General features: G+C 50.6%; 1 protein-coding gene across 1 annotated transcript in view; it reads right to left on the bottom strand.

Moving 5' to 3' along the window:
* The window catches only part of ASCC3 (activating signal cointegrator 1 complex subunit 3), a 117,268-nt gene that overhangs the window by 72,201 nt on the left and 27,989 nt on the right, over window positions 1-17,078 (bottom strand). The window contains exons 16-25 of the mRNA XM_032973575.2: window positions 16,496-16,687; window positions 15,669-15,893; window positions 11,760-11,879; window positions 10,761-10,925; window positions 8,142-8,228; window positions 7,829-8,005; window positions 6,998-7,223; window positions 3,294-3,448; window positions 2,947-3,045; window positions 1,188-1,356 (exon numbers count right to left, since the gene is read on the bottom strand). Of these exons, the coding sequence (XP_032829466.2) occupies window positions 1,188-1,356; window positions 2,947-3,045; window positions 3,294-3,448; window positions 6,998-7,223; window positions 7,829-8,005; window positions 8,142-8,228; window positions 10,761-10,925; window positions 11,760-11,879; window positions 15,669-15,893; window positions 16,496-16,687 (1,615 nt within the window). The remainder of the gene's footprint in view (window positions 1-1,187; window positions 1,357-2,946; window positions 3,046-3,293; window positions 3,449-6,997; window positions 7,224-7,828; window positions 8,006-8,141; window positions 8,229-10,760; window positions 10,926-11,759; window positions 11,880-15,668; window positions 15,894-16,495; window positions 16,688-17,078) is intronic.

Below are 17,078 nucleotides of genomic sequence, written 5' to 3'. Positions count from 1 at the left end.
AATTCTGATGGAGAACAAAACTCGCCGGTCCCTTAAAGGCTGTTCGTGGCAGAATTTAATTAACATCGAGGCCTGACTTTTTACACCGGCCGCTCTGAGCTTCATCAAGTAATGAATCTTGGTCAGGTGGTGGAGGGTTCATGACGAGACTTTTGGCATAAACCTACTACGTGGCCGCACCATAAACAAAATATGGATCGTTGCATTTGCGAGGATAACCCCTTGTTTTAAGTTAGGTTTTCTACTCTACCGCCTTTCCCAATGTATCCTCGAATCTCAGCCAGCGTGGGGGCCATCGAGGTATGGGCGATTTCCCACCAGCAATTTGCCGAGCCGAGTCTAGCTCGGGGCCAAGCAGGGCCAGGGACTCGAACGCAGCGACACTGCATCGTATACACGCGTCTCGACGCGTTCATCCTTGAGTGACATCGGCTGCTCGCACGGCCTGGCTTCTGCACCTCCAGAGCCATGCCGGGCTGGCTCGGCACACAGCCCGAGAGCGGCGTGGCTGTTCGGTGGAAAAGGGCCATCGGCGAGAGGGGGCCTTGATAGAAACTCAAAGGAGGACGTGACCTGACAAACCAAGCAGCTCGGTTCATCCATTCATCGATGAGTAGGTACCCCGGTGGCGAGATGTTATCTGCCTCGCCTGATATACAGGAGGTTGTGGGCTCGATCCCGAACCAGACGCCTGCTGTATATTTGGAGTTTGCATGTCTCTTTCCCCATGGTCATGTGAATTTTTCTCCACGTCCTCCCGTTTTTCCCTCTACATTTAGAATCAACATACGTTAAAGAGTATTCGGCTGCTCTAAATAGTTTCAACAGTTTTAGTGTCAGTTTAACACGTAGGCTTTCCCTCCACATATAGTGTCAGTCTGGCTCGTTATCTCGCACGATTGATTGTCAGTGCTCAAGTCTTCTTCTTGCATGTCCTCTCTCCCTACGGTTGTGTGGATTTTAATCTGGGTGCTCCGGTTTTTTCCCTCCACATATAGAAACATGCATTTACAGTATTTGGCTGCTATACATTTCCAGATGATAAACAACTTCGTTGAGCTATCACTTGTGGACATATCTCTTCTGAAAAAGAGCCAAACAGCCTCAGTGGGGCCTTTACCTGGTAAAATAATAATAGTTTTAGTTTTGTTATCGCTTTAGAGTAGTCGTAGTAGTAGCGGCGGTACCAGTGTGTGGCGGGTGCCTCTCTGGCAGGATCAGCTGCTGGAAGTTGATGGCGCACACGGCCTCCGAGCCCAGCCAGCGGTCCGACACGGCACGCACGTAGTACTGCGAAGGCAGCGGCTCGAAGATGGGGATGGTGAACGTGACGCACTGCGCCTCCTGGGACAGCACCTGACAGGCCGGTGGGGGGGGGGGGGGTGCAAGGATCTCGACGGTGACGTCATCTTAACGGGCGGCAGCGTGGTAGCAACGGTTGCGCATCACGGAAACGAGGGCCTGGGTTCAATTGCCGACTCGGGTGCCTTTCTGTGTGGAGATTGTTTGTACCCCCCCCCCCCCCGTTCTGCAGAGTGAGAGTGCGTACGTGCGTGGAGCTTTACGTGCGGAGTGGTGGCGTAGCAGGTTAGCGCGCTTTGAAGCAATACAAATGCAACACATTCATTGTATGGGGGTTCTTTTAAATCTTTATTTAACGTGTGTTTTTCATTTTCCATGTGTTTTTTTTGTTCTATGCGGCCTACAATCCTGCCCATTAATTACCCCGCATAATCAAGAGTTGACTCTACATTAATACATTTCAGATGTTACCAGAAATTCAACAGCATGCTACTGCTGGCTGCGAATGCTGTGGACGCTGCTGCTGCTGCTGCTAAGCGTGTTCAGATTTCATATATTTGTACAAGTTGTGCATTTCGAGGAGTTAAGGTCTTGCTTAACTCCGTGTGTATCCCAACGTGACCGACAGCTCATTCTTAGAATCTCGCATGCACGGTGACAATCCTCAGCCTCATACATTCACGTTTTCCTAAAGAGGCAACCTGGGGCTCTGAAGCCGCGTGCGGCTCTAAGGAGTTGCCTCGTGACCGTTATTCACCAAGGATCCACTGCATCTCGTATTCACATGCAACATTCGAAAAAAATGTCATCTTATGGTTATTTTGGTTGCCTACCCCTGATCAAGACTCTCAGGCTACGATGCAGACACGTAGGCTATGATTATTTATACATTCAGACTGCTACCTAGACGCTCAACAGAAAGCGCTCTGAGGCCTTGTGTGAATGACGTTATATAAAACTGAGTTTTACTTTCTTACTTACTAATATATTAAGATTTTTAAATACCTTTGTTGGGCCACACATTAAAACCCCGCTCGGTCGCTTCGAATTGGCCGATGACACCTCAATATATAGGGGACCGCAGATGTTGGGGTGAGGAACTTGGCACCGGCTCACCGGCCGGCTTCCTTTCCCACTCATCTTTGGTTCCGCGCGTCCCCGAGTCGCCCCTCACTTCAACGGTGCACGAACAGCGTGCAGTGGCGGTGCAGCGGTACAAGTTGGCATTATAATTCCTTCCGTGGAAGCAAGCGGCCGCTGCAGCAACAGCGGTGGATGGGCACACCAACATTAGGAACGCAATGTTGGCGGTTAAAAAATATTTCCCTCCAGTGCCCGAAAAGCAAGGCCGAGATGCTAGTGTTGACGATTAAAATATAGGCTTTTTTGAAGTGCAAGGCCTCATGTGGTTGTGAGCCGCATGAATTAAAGTTGCGGGTCGTCGGTTCCCGCTTTGATCTAGATGCTCAGACTATGGAGCGCCGTACCACATGACAGTTTCAGCTGGACATGAAGGCGATTACACAGACACTCTGGATATACGCTGTCAGTTAGACACGCAGGTTAGGAGCACGCCAGCGGCTCACCACGTCTGTGGGGTGTCCACGAGGCGCGAGGGTAGGACGAGTGCGAATGTCATCTCACCTGCTTCTTGAGGATCATGAAGTTCTCCGAGTGGTAGATGTGATCGTTGGTGGGGTCCTCAACCCAGATCCACCACGGTTCGCCAACAGAGCCGTGGACCTTGACATCGTTTAGATAAACAAACACGTCACCAGCAATCGAGCAGTTACATTTTTATTTAGTCATTAACGTACGATTCTGGTGGCGACATATCATTGTTGTATGTATCTCGAACTTCTTTCGCACAGTACGTAGCCAACTGTGCTAATCGGAGGCGCGGTGTTTCAACGCATCGTTGCATACCCGACGCCTACGAATGGTCGGACAAGTTCGCGAACGCTTGCGCATATCCTGGAGTAGCAGCTCACCTGGTCGCACCAGGTGAAGTCGGCCGTGATGGAGAGACGCACGCGGAGCACGGTGCGCGTGATGGGCTGGATGGAGGCCTCTAGGGCCAGCGTCGGGATCTGCTGGACGCACTGCTTGATTTTCTGACCCATTGCCACGTGGTGGATCATGTGTCCTGCGAGCATGCGTGGGTGGGAGGGGGAGAAGCGGCAGTCACTTCAAGCACTCATTGTGCAAGACCCAACGCAGGCGACGCCGGGGTTTGATCTTCCGCGAAGCTCATGGTCCAACCTAAACGACATTCACTGCACATACCACATGGCAGATGCCAATACCCGATGCACAAATGGAAAATATAAAACTCTCCAGTTTGCGGCCGTGGCCATCCAGAACGAACCGTACAACATATAACAACGTAATGCCCGATCCACAAATAGGAAGCAGACATCACATGCGGTTACCTGGCTTGATCACCTTGATGTGATATTGGAGTTGTTGCTCTGCATCTTGAGAACTTCCAATCAATCGTGCGAGATACACTAAACTATTCAAACTATTTAGAGCAGCCGAATACTCTCGAACGCGTGACGTTGATTATAAATGCAGAGGGAAAAACCGGAGGACCGGGAGAAAAATCCACGCAACCACGGGGAGAGAGGCACGCAAACCGCAAAAATACAGCAGGCGTCAGGGTCAGGATCGAACCCACGAGCCCCTGCATACCAGGCGAGGTGAATAACATCCTCGCCACCGTGGCGCCGCTATGAACAATCCAGTAGGCGGCGTACCCTCAACTCGGTTCTTTGTCCCGCCATGAGATGACTGCAGGCCGATGTTACACTGCAAGCGCGATTCATGTGGGCTGTCAGTGGGGAGAGAAGCTGGCGTGCGCAAATTACCCAATCGAGTAATTTGCGGTGTAATTTTTAAAACTTGGCAAAAATGTGGACCACAATGGGCCTACGCTCATTTCCAATGACACCAGGGGGATTTTGAACGTCCACGGCGCGCATTTCTGTACGGTCAATACGCGCCGCGCAGATAACCAGGGAAGCCCCGTTGGCTTCGAACCAAACCGCGAACCTCTGGCAACGAGCGGCAAACGCTCCGCACCGCTGGGGCCACGTCACCTCCCCCGCTGCCCATTCACTCGTAAACGCGAGATAAGGAAGCCAACACACGGGAGACCTGCCCTGCCCTTTTCCCCTTCCTTTATGCCACGGTCGTGACGCAACGGGCGTGATCAGTGTGGGGTCGGGAGGGGTGGTGGGCGGTGGGGGTTTGGGACGGCGAGGTGTGTCTTTTCTGAAGAGTTACGGCTCCCCCTTGCCAAAAAAACCCCACGGCCGTCACGGGAAATTTACCACAAGTGCCGTGTGTCGGTGTGCCGTTACGCACGGCTGCCCGGGAACCACGCAAGCGTCCCGACGTTTGTCACAACAGCCGCCCCCGGCCGAGGTCGGACGGGAGCACACGCGATGGTGACGGGGATAGGCAGGCGTGGAGGCAAACGAATGAGAAATTCTAAACTCTGGTCTGCTACTTTAGGCGGACGTAGACGCAGGAGGAGACGGTTGAATAGGTAAGGCTGGTGCCCTAGGGTGTTGCCGCTAACTAACCGCGATGGGCTCACATTTGCTGCCTTTACAAGAGCCTCCTTGCCATGTTTAAAACTCCTCTAGGGGGTTAAGTGGCTGCGTTGGGGTCAAAGGTCATGGTGCTGGCACCGCTGAGATGCTGGGTTCGATACAGGACAGCCAACTAAGATAACCCCGAGTTGTCAAGTCCAGTGAGTTTATTGCCCAAGCCCAGTCACAAATGACTGCAAGACCCCATTAAATTGAGCTGTATACATAATTCAGCTAAATTACAGCTGTAAGAATAAAAATATTGGTTTGATTTTGACCATCAGGTCAAGAACCGTACTCTCATATGCAGAGCGAGTGGGAAAGTGCTGCTCTCCACTCTGGGACCAGAGGTCAGAAGTCTCCGTGAAATCTGCCTCCGTGGTGGGCCATTTTCTCGCACGAAGGGTTGCAAGTGGCTCGGAACCGGCAGGATTCTTCGACTCATGGCGTGACGTCGACAGCACTATCGGGATAAATATCGGTGGAAAAGCTCCGCTGGACCCACGTCGCCTTTAAATCCTCCCACGTTATGTTCCACACGACTGACAATCCCGCCTCGTCAAGTCGTTGCTCAGCACTTTCCTCTTCGGCTCCGCGGCCTGTGATTGACCGTCTCCCCCATCCAGCAAGTCTTCTCTGCCATTCTCACTGCACTGAGGCGCACTGCAGTGCGAACCCACGGGTCACAGGTCAGTGGCGGCCGGGTATCCGAACCAGTCCCTGGGGCACCTGCTTCAATCGAGGCACACCGACGACTAGGGTGAAGTACGGTCAAACATCCGCCATGACCTTTCGCAGCAGGCGGAGGCCTTCAATCAGCAGGAGATTGACAGAGGGCTGTAAATTATTACCGTGATTAAATTGATCGATGCGATTCAACGGGATACAAGAAGCAATACTTACGAACAAAAGCCTAACGTCTCAACACCATCTACCTTTCTAATATTTACCAATCGCAACACGAATCACAACCACTACCCAGGAGCAAGCTAGAAACCGGGTAAGAACAATCAATTAAAAAAGACGACGCATGCATTTCACTCTCTATTATTTAAATAATTATATTTATGTTTTGCATTCCACGTGCCACAGGGAGAACCCATTCAGCTTGGCGATTCACATTTGGCCATTGTGCTCACACAGCAGCACCTCCCCCCGTTCATCATCATCATCATAGCCAACGCAGACAGACGCAGACGAGTTGGTAGAGTCGCGCACAGCACGTCGGGCACAGGTGCGGCCCTTCCAATGCCGCCTGATGTCTAAGAAGATGGAGCGCGCGATACAGAACAAGACAACAAAGAGGGGTATTTGTGTCCAAAACGGAGCACAAGGGAACAATGCCTACGCTTGAAATGCCTTTTAGAGATGCGGGCTCCCGTAAATCGTGGCTAGTAAAACAAACCGGACAGGCAGGCCCATTAGGCGGGCCTTGGCTCCGTTAAATTTAGAGGCAGCGCGTTTTATAGGGTGTGCCGTATAACTCGGAGAAATGTGCAAATGCAATCTGTTCCACCGCGCCGCCCGTACAGGGTGTGTTCGTTCGAGTGTGGTTTGCACATTCATTACTTCTGCTGGCTGCAAGAACGAAGACAAAGATTCCCCCTCGCTCTGTATTAACACAAAGACTGTTGGGACCATAGTGCTGTCAGCGAGAAACTACTACGGACGGCACGGCGCAACTCGAGAAAAGGTGCACCGTGCCCAGCTGTTTTTGCCTGCCCCAGCGCTAATCTTAGCCGAGAGGGACCAGGTTCTCATTTCAAGATGAGCCGCCAGCCTAGGAGAGGCACAGGACTGACGGTTTAGATATCAATCGCCACTAGATATCAGCCGTGGTGGGACTTGCAGCCAGGTCACACTAACCAATGTGCCACAACTGCTTCTTATCTATGGTGCGTGCGAGTGCACACGCGCATTCGCATGCAAAAATAAACACGTGTGTGCGTCACATGCAATGCATAAGTTGAATGAGCAATCAGATGAATGAGCAAGCAGTTAAACACACAAGACAATCGAATGAGCGAGCAGTTGAACGATCGTTTGAATGAACACGGCTGAACGAGCCGTGAGATTGCCATGTGCCACACACGCACCTATGTCGTGGCTGCTCATGTCTCGGAGTTTGTCGACCGTCATTTTGCGTGCCTCCAGCTTCTCGAGCGTCGTGTGCGGCAGTGCCGAGAACTGGCGCAGCGGGTGGGCCCAGCCCCAGAGCCGGCGGTCGATGGCCTTGCTCAGGGCCAGGAGGCGGCTCGTCATGGTGGGCCAGCGCTTGCGAAGCGCCGTCTCGAAGAGAGAGCGCACGATTCGCGCTGCGTTCTGCCAGAGGTAGACGGACAAACGTGTTTGGAACGGGGAAGGACTCGTTCCGTGTCCCCGTGGTCAAAGTATCTACCTACGCAAATTGGGAGTTGGAATGGTTAATTGGCAAACAATAAAAATGAACTAAACCATGAACCACTTAAACCGACTATTGAACCAGCCCACCAACCGCCAACCATTTTTACCAAACACTAAACCACTTAATTATCCAACCACTAAGCCAAACACTTAACCAGCCAGCCAACTAACTAACCTACGATCTATCCAATGAATCACCATAACAACCAACCAATCAACCAACCGACAGACAAACCAGCCACCTAACAGGCCAGCTATGCAACAGAGCGACGGACCAACACACAAACAGGCAGACACATAGAACAATACCAAGAGAGAACACAGAAACATATGCAGACACACATAATCAAACACGCCCACACAATCGTACAAACGGCCATCATTTAGACCAGGGGTCGGCAACCTGCAGCTCCGGAACCACGTACGGCTCTTCCAGGACCGCTTCGTGACGACGTTTATCAACGACCACCGTCTCTCGTATGCACCACACTTGCGGAGCGTGCGTGCGTGCCATCCACACCCACCTGGGCGATGTAGGAGAGGTCGGATACGAGCGAGAAGCAGTCGACGTCCCCGCGCGAGATGTACGTCTGCAGCAGGATGTTCACCTTGCCGTAGCCGTTCTCCACGCCGCCGGCCACGGGCAGCAGGCAGTAGCCGTCGGCCAGCTGCTCGAGCTCGCCGAGTTCATCCTCGCGCACCTGCTCAGCAGCCCAGTGGAGAAAATACAAAGATCCCCCGTATAGCCTGTAACAGACTGTTGGGGCAAGTGCTGTGAGCGAGCGCCTATGAAGGCCGGCACGGCACACATGGGGGTGGGTGGCCATGCAGTCCCACCTTGATCTGCTCAAACTCCTCTGCCTTGCACACCATCGATAACACGTCTGATTCCGTGAGGTGCGGGCCAAAGTAGTCGTTGAAAGTCTGCGACAAGAGGAGAAACGAAACGGAGACAGCGAAACGCCGTTTTAATTACGACAAAACCCCAGGGTATACTTTTCGTACGAAATTTTATAAACCGTAAATAACTGAATCCTACGTATGCGAGTCAATGTACGTAGTGCAAGTGTAACGGTTAATTTTAATCAACGTGTTGTATAGGCTTAGTTGTGAATTATATCAGCGGAGCTTTAAATGACAGCTTGGCAAAAGAGAGAGATTTTTTAAATTCATGACAATATTTGTTGGGCAGAGGTGTGGGACTCTTGCAACCTACTTAGCATGTTACCCAGTGGACTACTGAATTTTTATTGTATATAACACAGGTAGCTGTTTGCAAAATACACGTGTTCAAACACCAATGCAATATATGGTACCTCTGATAATAGGTTTTTCCCCTTTTTTCTGGCAACAAAACAGCTGTGTTAAGATGTTAAAACACCAAACTGAAACCTTTTACAAGGAATCATGGCTGCATTAACCACAATGTTTGTGGTCAGAATGTAAACAAAAAACACTCTGATAATATATGGCATTGTCTTTGAAACGGATTGGTCCACACCAGAGACAGCTTTCTTATTGAGCCTCGTCTCAAACGGTGTTAGACAAGAGGACACCAAAAGGCGTACGGGACCTCGATAGCAATCAGGAAAATATATCAGAGATTATTCTGAGAAGTGTTTTTTATCTGGCTTTTTACAATTCTAATGTCTTTATACTAACAGTAATGCATTATCATTTACTAATTCAGCCTAAAACAATTATCTCATTCGTCTTTGAACCCATAAGCAGTCAGGCACACCACACACACAGCTCTCTCAGTCAAAGCTATGTTATTCAATTTAATTCGGATATTCTCCCCGTCCCGTGGGACCACAATCTAAATGCTAATTTACCCTAAGCCGTTACGCTTTATGTTCATTTAAATAAAGGCATAAGTTTAAAGGCATTTTCCATAAAGAGGTATTTACTGCCAATGTCTTTACCCTGGGACGAGTTAGCATGCGCCGATACCAATCAGGCCGACATGGCGGAAACGTAACGGTGCCTGCCAGGTGGCTCAGCGGTAGAGTGAGCGACTCGCGAACTGAACCCTGCGAGTTCAAACCCTGGTTTGGGGCTTGCCTCAGCCAATCATCCCCTCTAGAAAAAAAATATAAGAGTACCATTTGGCGGGGAAGTTAACAGTGCACTGTCCTATTGATTGGACTTTGTCCCTGCCATAGGAATGTGGATTTTATTTTATTCCTGGCACAGGGCTGCAAACAGGATACGAGCACGACCCGCATGCTTATTCGAGCAGTAAATTACTCACCCCTGGGTTGGTCAAAGAGTACATGGATTGGGCCTCTCCTCAGAAGACATCCAAACGTGAGTAGTAAGTAAACTGGTGCAGTGTTGTGGTCATCGTTTGCATTGTGGAGACAAAGGAGGCGTGAGGCACTTGTGGTGCTGGCTACGTCACGACGCCTTTGCCAGCAGTAGTTGGCTGTGATGGTCTCTGGCATAGCTCTGGCATTCAGTGTAAGAGCGAGGGATAGAACTTCCTGCGATTGTGCCGATAGCATTCACAGTGATGGCACTGATAGTGGTGGCAATGAGTGTGATGGCGTCTGACAGTGATAGTTTTTTTTTACAACAGTAGCCGTGAAGTGGAATCGATAGTGATACTGCCAAGAGCCACAGCGCTGAGTGAAGGCGGTGACAGTGACAGCGCTGACAGTGCCAGCACTAACAGTGACAGTACCGACATTGACAGCATTTACACTTCAAAACCAACGCTGGCATTGCCAGCGGTGGTATGACTGACAGTGCGGGTGGTACCGGAAACAATGCGAGTGAGACTAAAAGACAAAGTTCCCCCATATAGCCTTTAGCAGACTGTTGAGGCGAGTGCTGTTAACGAGCACCTATTAAGGCCGGTACGGCACACGAGGAAGAGGCTGGCCAGCACCACGCCTGGCTGCCATCGTCTCCCCAGCACTGATGTTTACCCACTGCACCAGGAACTAATTTAAGGCAGAGTCGACCTAGGAGAGACCCAGGACCGGTTCTGATATTCGTTGGCCACGAGCGAGAATCGAAACTCAGGTTGGAGGGTTCGAGGTGCAGTGCGCTAACCGCTGCATTACCGCTGGATGCACCACAAACGCATGCACGCATGAGCACACGCAATGCACGGAGACAAAGATCCCCCGTGAAGATTTAACAGGCAATTGGGGCAAGTGGTGTTAGCAAGCACCTATTAAGGGGAGCGGTAGTGTAGCTGTTAGCGCTTTGCACTATGATTCCCGCTCACGGCTAACACCAGTGACAATTATCTGAACCGGTCAAGAGCGAGCCTCCCCTAGGTCGACACCCCTACGCCTCAAATTAGTAGCTGGTGTGGTGATGTAAACACCGCCACTGGGGAGACAAAGGTGGCCGGGGCGTGGCGCTGGCCACCCACCCCCTCGTGTGTCGTGCCGGCCTTCCTGGGCGCTACTCGCTAAAACACACGCGCGCGCACGCACGCACCTCGATGGTGTTGTACTTGATGTAGAAGTGGCTGGCCGTGCGTCCCGTGTCAGTCGGCGAGAAGTATCCCGTGCGCTCGTCAAAGCGAATCATTCGCGCCTTGTCCAGCTTCCTGCCCGCGTCCACCACCATCTGCTCGCGGAACTTGTGCAGCGACGGGTCGGCCTTCGCCGCGGACGCGAGCCAACGGGCACGGCGAGAGAGGGCGACAACACAGACGAGGGCATGAGCCAGTGGAGGCGCGAAGGGAGAGACTAGAGTGGAGGTGGCAAGAGAAGAGGACCGGCTTTGGGATTCGCTTGTCAAAAAAATACACGGGAATGAGAAGTCGGCCAATTAAATGTTTAATAGCCCCCAGGCGGCCAGGTGGCTCAGTCGGTAGGGCTTGCAAATGCTAGGGATACAAATTGACATCCTCGATGGGGATCGACTAGGTCCATCATCTATCTGGGGTCACTAAGTAAGTACCGACTTTGTGGAGAAGTCAACACTAGTTTTTCTAATGATAAGACTCGCCCCGGCCATAGGAATGTGGAAATTCCACCACTGCCTCGCGGCTGTAAATGGGAGATGAGCACCGCCTCATTTTGATCAAAGTGAAATGCAGAGGTCGCCGGTTCGATTCCATCTCCCAGCGCGGCAGTTGATAGAATGGGCGAGTTTATTCAGTTGGCCCTACTTGTGTTCACCCAGCTGTGTGAATGGGTACAACAGCTGGCGTGTGGTGGGATAAAGCGTGGTGTCTGGCCAGCGTGGAAGAGTAGGCCAAATACATTCTACATTGGGGCTTCTCCAAAGCTCCCTCTAGTGGCGGCCCTTCTTCCGCCTGCAGTAGCGGAAGCGAGCAATTGCAGGGCTGCACCTTTGCCGGCTTGTACGGCGGTCTCACATGACGTGCAAGGTACTCTATGGTGCCCTGAGCTCCGGGTCACAACCGTCAGCCTTTGCGTTGTCTAGACATCGCCTGTCGTGTGCGCTGAGCGACTCCTACCGCCTCACCTGCTGCGTGTTGTAGTTGATTCCGTACGCCAGTGGGTTGGCTCGCATTCGGACGTACAGGTACGTGTAGCTCAGCCACCTCACGGCCTCCTGCACGTTGGTCACAGTTCCCAGGGAAATCTGCGCCGGGAGTAAAAAAACAAAACGCCACAGAGCTCAATCGGGCGCATCAGTCTCGACGGCCAGCTTTGACGTCAACACATGTGCGCGTGCGATCGAGATACGGTGTAATCTACATCAAAAAGGTCATCACGGCCAATGCCCCAGATGCCACCACACCCCCGCCATTGCTTCCTTCCTTCTGTCAGACACACCCCTGTTGCACAGTTGAAAACCGACCTTTAAGATCTGCCCTTACAGAACCTCTACAATCTGGCATTATTGCCTTGCCCTAGACACACACGCAGTTCATGCGTTATCCGAGGACATGGCCTTGTGTGAGCGCTGCACAGGTACACGGTTCGAATCCAGCGGGCGACCTGGTTAATACTGCGGTTAAACCAGTGGTGCTGGCGTCATGCTATAAATTACTAAATTGGGATGATGCAGAGCAATCACCGTCCCCTGTCGCGAAAACACGGCAGGAACTCTCCCCGAAATAGCCATGAGATTTGGCAAGGCTTTCCGAGGTAAACAAGCAATAACATAACATTAATAAAAGCTCATCACGAGCATCATCTGGCTTAAGGTATTTCAATTGGCCACCATTCTCTGGATACCACCCATATACATGCTGCATCATATTATAAAATAAATATGGTGCACGTTTTACATTCCCAATGGTGGAGGCAAGACTCTCTATAGGGCGACCACTGTTGGCTTCCCCACAAAGTAGTCTTAATTTCATCGACCTCCCGAGGGATCATGGGCGGCTGAGTCAACCCCCCTTAAACAGGATTTGAACTTGCAGCCTTATGGCTGCGAGCTGCTCTCTCTGCTGCCAAGCCACCTGGCCAGACATCGAGTCCATGACTTTGGGAATCGATTTCACAAACGGCTATCGCAAAAAAAACTGATAATAAACTGGCAACCCCCCAGTAGGTTACATTCAATATCAGGTTTCAGCACAAGTCCTGCGCCAATGACGCTGACACGTTGACCGACTCGCCCACTCTGAACGTGAGAATGACAATGATGAATAGCAATATAACGATAATAGGTTTTTGTCAAATGCTCCTAGGCTTTCTTTTTGTTAGTATTATTCACGGGGCACATGCTCTACATTTTGACCGATTCCCTTTTTTACAAACACTTAAATCGGCAAACCGCATTGAAGACCTCTCACCCGTAACGGCAGATCCAGACAAAAAAAAAAGAGACATTTGTTAAAAAACCCACGGAGCACGAACAAAACAAAAAAAACGCATGGGCAGCGCAAGCCTATTTTTTTTTGTTATGGCAACTCCTCCGTGCTAAGTTTGATGATGCTGCCGATGAAAGGCACGAGTCACGCAGGTCAGCGCCAAATTACCTGGGGGGGCTCTCTCCGAATTTCCAGCCGAGCGTGTGCATCTGTGCAACAGGTACGACAAACGACGACCGAAGGAGGACACTGAGCGGGCCGTACGCCTGCCCCGCACGTGACAAATTTACCATCGCGTGACGCGTGCGGTGATTTATCGGCGGCTAATGGCACAGTTGTAATAACAGCGGCATGGAAAGGGGCCCAGGGCGAGCGATTATTGTTCATTGATATCTGCCGGAGGCATCATTATTATGACCATCGTCGGGCCAATTGTCTATCCACCCAGAGATGAAGGCCTCACCATGCTACTGACACGCCTTGCAGTACCAGTAATGCCACAATGCATTTCACTTCTTCACACGAGCCGATCTCATTGTTCCATTTCTGTGGTGGTAATCCTCTCTCGGATTTGCATTATACTGCCAATAAATTACTAGACTTGTCCACTGGCTGTCGTCATTCCTTCCCGCTTTGTATCCCACTTATTTGCTTGGACTGAATCCATACTGCTCAAGTTAAGCACTCCCAGAAGGCCGTGGGGACGATGGTTTGTGTAAATAATGCGTTTATTTCTTATGTGCAGAAACATATTGATACACGTGAAGGTATCTGCTTGCTGATATGGTTACTTACATGAAATCAACACGATGGCTCTGATTTGTATTTGTTCCCTGATTCAGATCTTATTTATTCACGATGTACTTATAAAAAAATTCCACAGACTACCTACCTACTGGATCTCCTCTCTGTTTCAAATAACAAATTTGACCTCAGGTCTTCGCTCATTTACCAGCTTCACATTCCCTATTGCCGTACAAAAACTGGAGGAAGGGCCTTTGCTATTGATGCCCCCAGGGTCTGAAATGCTATTGCCAATAAACTGCAACTTGAATCACTACCTATGAGATCTTCACTCAAAACTGCTCTAGAGGAGTTGTACAACCCTATCTGCCACTGCTATTCAGTGGCCTAAAATATGGCTCTAGATTTTGGTGTTATAATTTATTTATGTAGTTTATTGTAAAAAATTCGGTCACAGTCCCTATGATCACTGTTAAATTGCATTCATGGCTTTTATTTTGGTGATTTCAAAAACGTTTTTTTTTGTTTTGGCCATGTTTTTGTTTATTGTAGTATGGAGTTAGACTGATGGCCTTAATCTTAGTTGTCTTGTGGTTGTTGTTGTCTGGTGGTTGTTGTTGTTATTTGACTTGCATCCCACTGGGATTTTTGCACACAGCGTTGGTGTACGGTGCTATTTCAGGAATATTTTGATATTTTTTTTCTGGATTTTCTGTTTGCACAGTCACATAATCACTTTAAGATGTTTTCTTGTTCATGTTTTTTGTTTGTTGCGGTTGCACCCGATTCAAGAGCCGTATGGCTCACAGGGCTATACCAAATAAATGAACTATGATTCCGATGCGACTCCACCGGTCTCTAAGTGTAATTCCCAACGTGCATCTCCCCATGCTTCTTTGCACACCTTTCATCTCCAGTTACATTTTTCGTAATCAGTGTCCATAGTTCTGGTCAGCATGTTTTAGCTGGCAAAATGCAATATTTAAACAATATTTTTACCAAAACTACATTTTAAGTTTATTTTATCAGATAAGGCCCAACGAGCTATATAGGTTTTTTCAGAAGCGTCCTGGCCACAAGTGATAGCCCAATGAAGTGGCTTATCATCATACAGAAATTAATAGCAGTCAAATACTCTACACGCACGGTGATTCTAAATGAGGGAAAAACAGAGAGAGAACATGCAAACTACAAATATAGGTGCGTCAGGGTTGGGATCGAACCCATGACCTTCTGTATACCAGGCTGGCTGAAGGCACTCAAACTCATCCTTGTCCGTGCCTTCATTTCATAATTACCTTCTAAATTCCACCTTCACTAAGAGCGCGATGTACAAATATGTTATGCTGTACTTTCAAAGAAGGCTGAAAAGTTGGACTCCAGATAAGTAGGAACAAAACATAGGCAATGAACAACAGCTCTTCATGAACAAAATAAATCACATATTGGATGGACACAACTTGGAAACACACACACACACAGACGTCAATACTATTTACTCAAAAACCTTCCTCGGGCTTTACTGCCCCCTGCAGATTTAAAACTGCATTTAACGTCAAAAAGTTGCAAGCGGGTGACGTGTATTCATTACAATAAACAGTGGCCTCACAGGAAAAAATAACATTTCAACCTGCGACGTTTCTGTCAATGGCCCTTCTTCAGAGCATATGTACGCAGAATGTACGCAGCTGTGGCCAAGCCCGCTTCATCCTATCACCCACACAGCACAAAGCGCCGCCACCTCCTCCTATTCCACTGCGACCGAACACCACAAATTCGACCGCTGTTATCGTGCAACGGACAACCAACCGTGGCCGTTCAGCTTGAGCGTCGCCAAGTGCGGCGCTCTCTCCCGTACGCACCTCCGCGTTCAGGTTGTCCTGCAGGCTGGCCTGGAACTGGCTCTCGATGGGGTTCTGCTGAGTGAGCAGCGTGAGGTAGCGCCCGAGCTTGTCGTGCGACGTGATGATGATGCCGAGGCCGAACGTGTCGTACTGGGGCCGCCCGGCGCGCCCGAAGATCTGCATCACGTCCAGCGCCCCGAGGTCCACGAAGGTGCCGCGCTTGGCGTCATAGATTTGCGTGCCCTGCGCAACGAGAGGGGACCGTGTTTTGGGGATGACCGGGAACCGGCACGCCTGGTGAATCCAGCGGGGCTTGGAGATGGTGCTGGTGGATCGTGCCTGAAGACACAATGAAACTATCCTTCGGAGTTCTCTCGTAGTAACAAAAAAATAAATAAATTCTAGTGATAAAGTCTAACTTTCAAAGCAACGCTGTAATAGCAATTACTCGATGGCAGCTGTGTTGGTGACAATAACGATAATGCTACAGTTGAAGTCGACGATGATGCTGCATGCTGCTGTTGACGACGATGATGACATCTGCAACAACGTGGCTGCTGCCACGTTGTTGCAGATGAAAAGGCGAAGACGGCGACAACGCCGACGCTGCAGCGCCACCGCTGTAAACAATAACGACATTGTTCTGTCGCTACCGAGGATGGTGCCGCAGCAATTAAATCATCTTCAGATAGCACAGCTGCTGTTACCGGTGACGATGGCCACGGTGCCGTCACTTGCCAATGCAGCTCCTGCCTGCCTGCCAACAACAACAACGATGCCGCTGCCGCTGCCAGCTTCCGCCGCACCGCCGTAAACCGGGGGCAGCCACCGCACGGCGGTCGCACCTTAATGATGACAGCGTGGGCGGGCAGGTTGACGCCCCAGGCGAGCGTGGCGGTGCACACGAGGACGCGCACGAGCCCGCGCGAGAACAGCCCTTCGACGAGCGAGCGGTCGGGCCGCAGCATGCCGGCATGGTGCGTGCTGAAGCCGTCCGGAAACAGCTCGCGCATCGGCTTGTTGCGGGAGCGCTCCACCTGCACTCGAGGGGCACGCGTGGAGGAGGAGGAGGAGGAACGCCGTCGGTAATACCGCACTGGGGGCAAGCAGGAACGTGCAGCCCTGGAGGATTGCCTGCTCGAGGCACCGCTGGTGGAAGGGGGTCAACATGAGATCAAGAGAACCGCCACCCCATCCAGGACCGTAGGAGGCCGCTGGGGTCCGCGCAGCCCTAACTTAGTTCGATGTGCGCTGTAGTAGAATAAAAGCGGACCACGGGTGGGTCATCGATCGTGCAGATGTTAGCCAATCAAAAAAAGGCATTTAATATGAAACTTTACTAACCAATGGAATAACTCAATCCATGGATCGCCTGCCAATGAATCGACGTGCCGATTAGGCCTCGATGCATCGATACTCTTAACTTGG

Source organism: Petromyzon marinus, chromosome 51, assembly GCF_048934315.1.
Source record: "Petromyzon marinus isolate PM22_M1 ecotype Great Lakes invasive population chromosome 51, UKy_Petmar_22M1.pri1.0, whole genome shotgun sequence".
Taxonomy (NCBI): Eukaryota; Metazoa; Chordata; class Hyperoartia; order Petromyzontiformes; family Petromyzontidae; genus Petromyzon; species Petromyzon marinus.
Note: the sequence above shows the minus strand (reverse complement) of the source record. Positions and strands in the feature narration are given on the sequence as shown.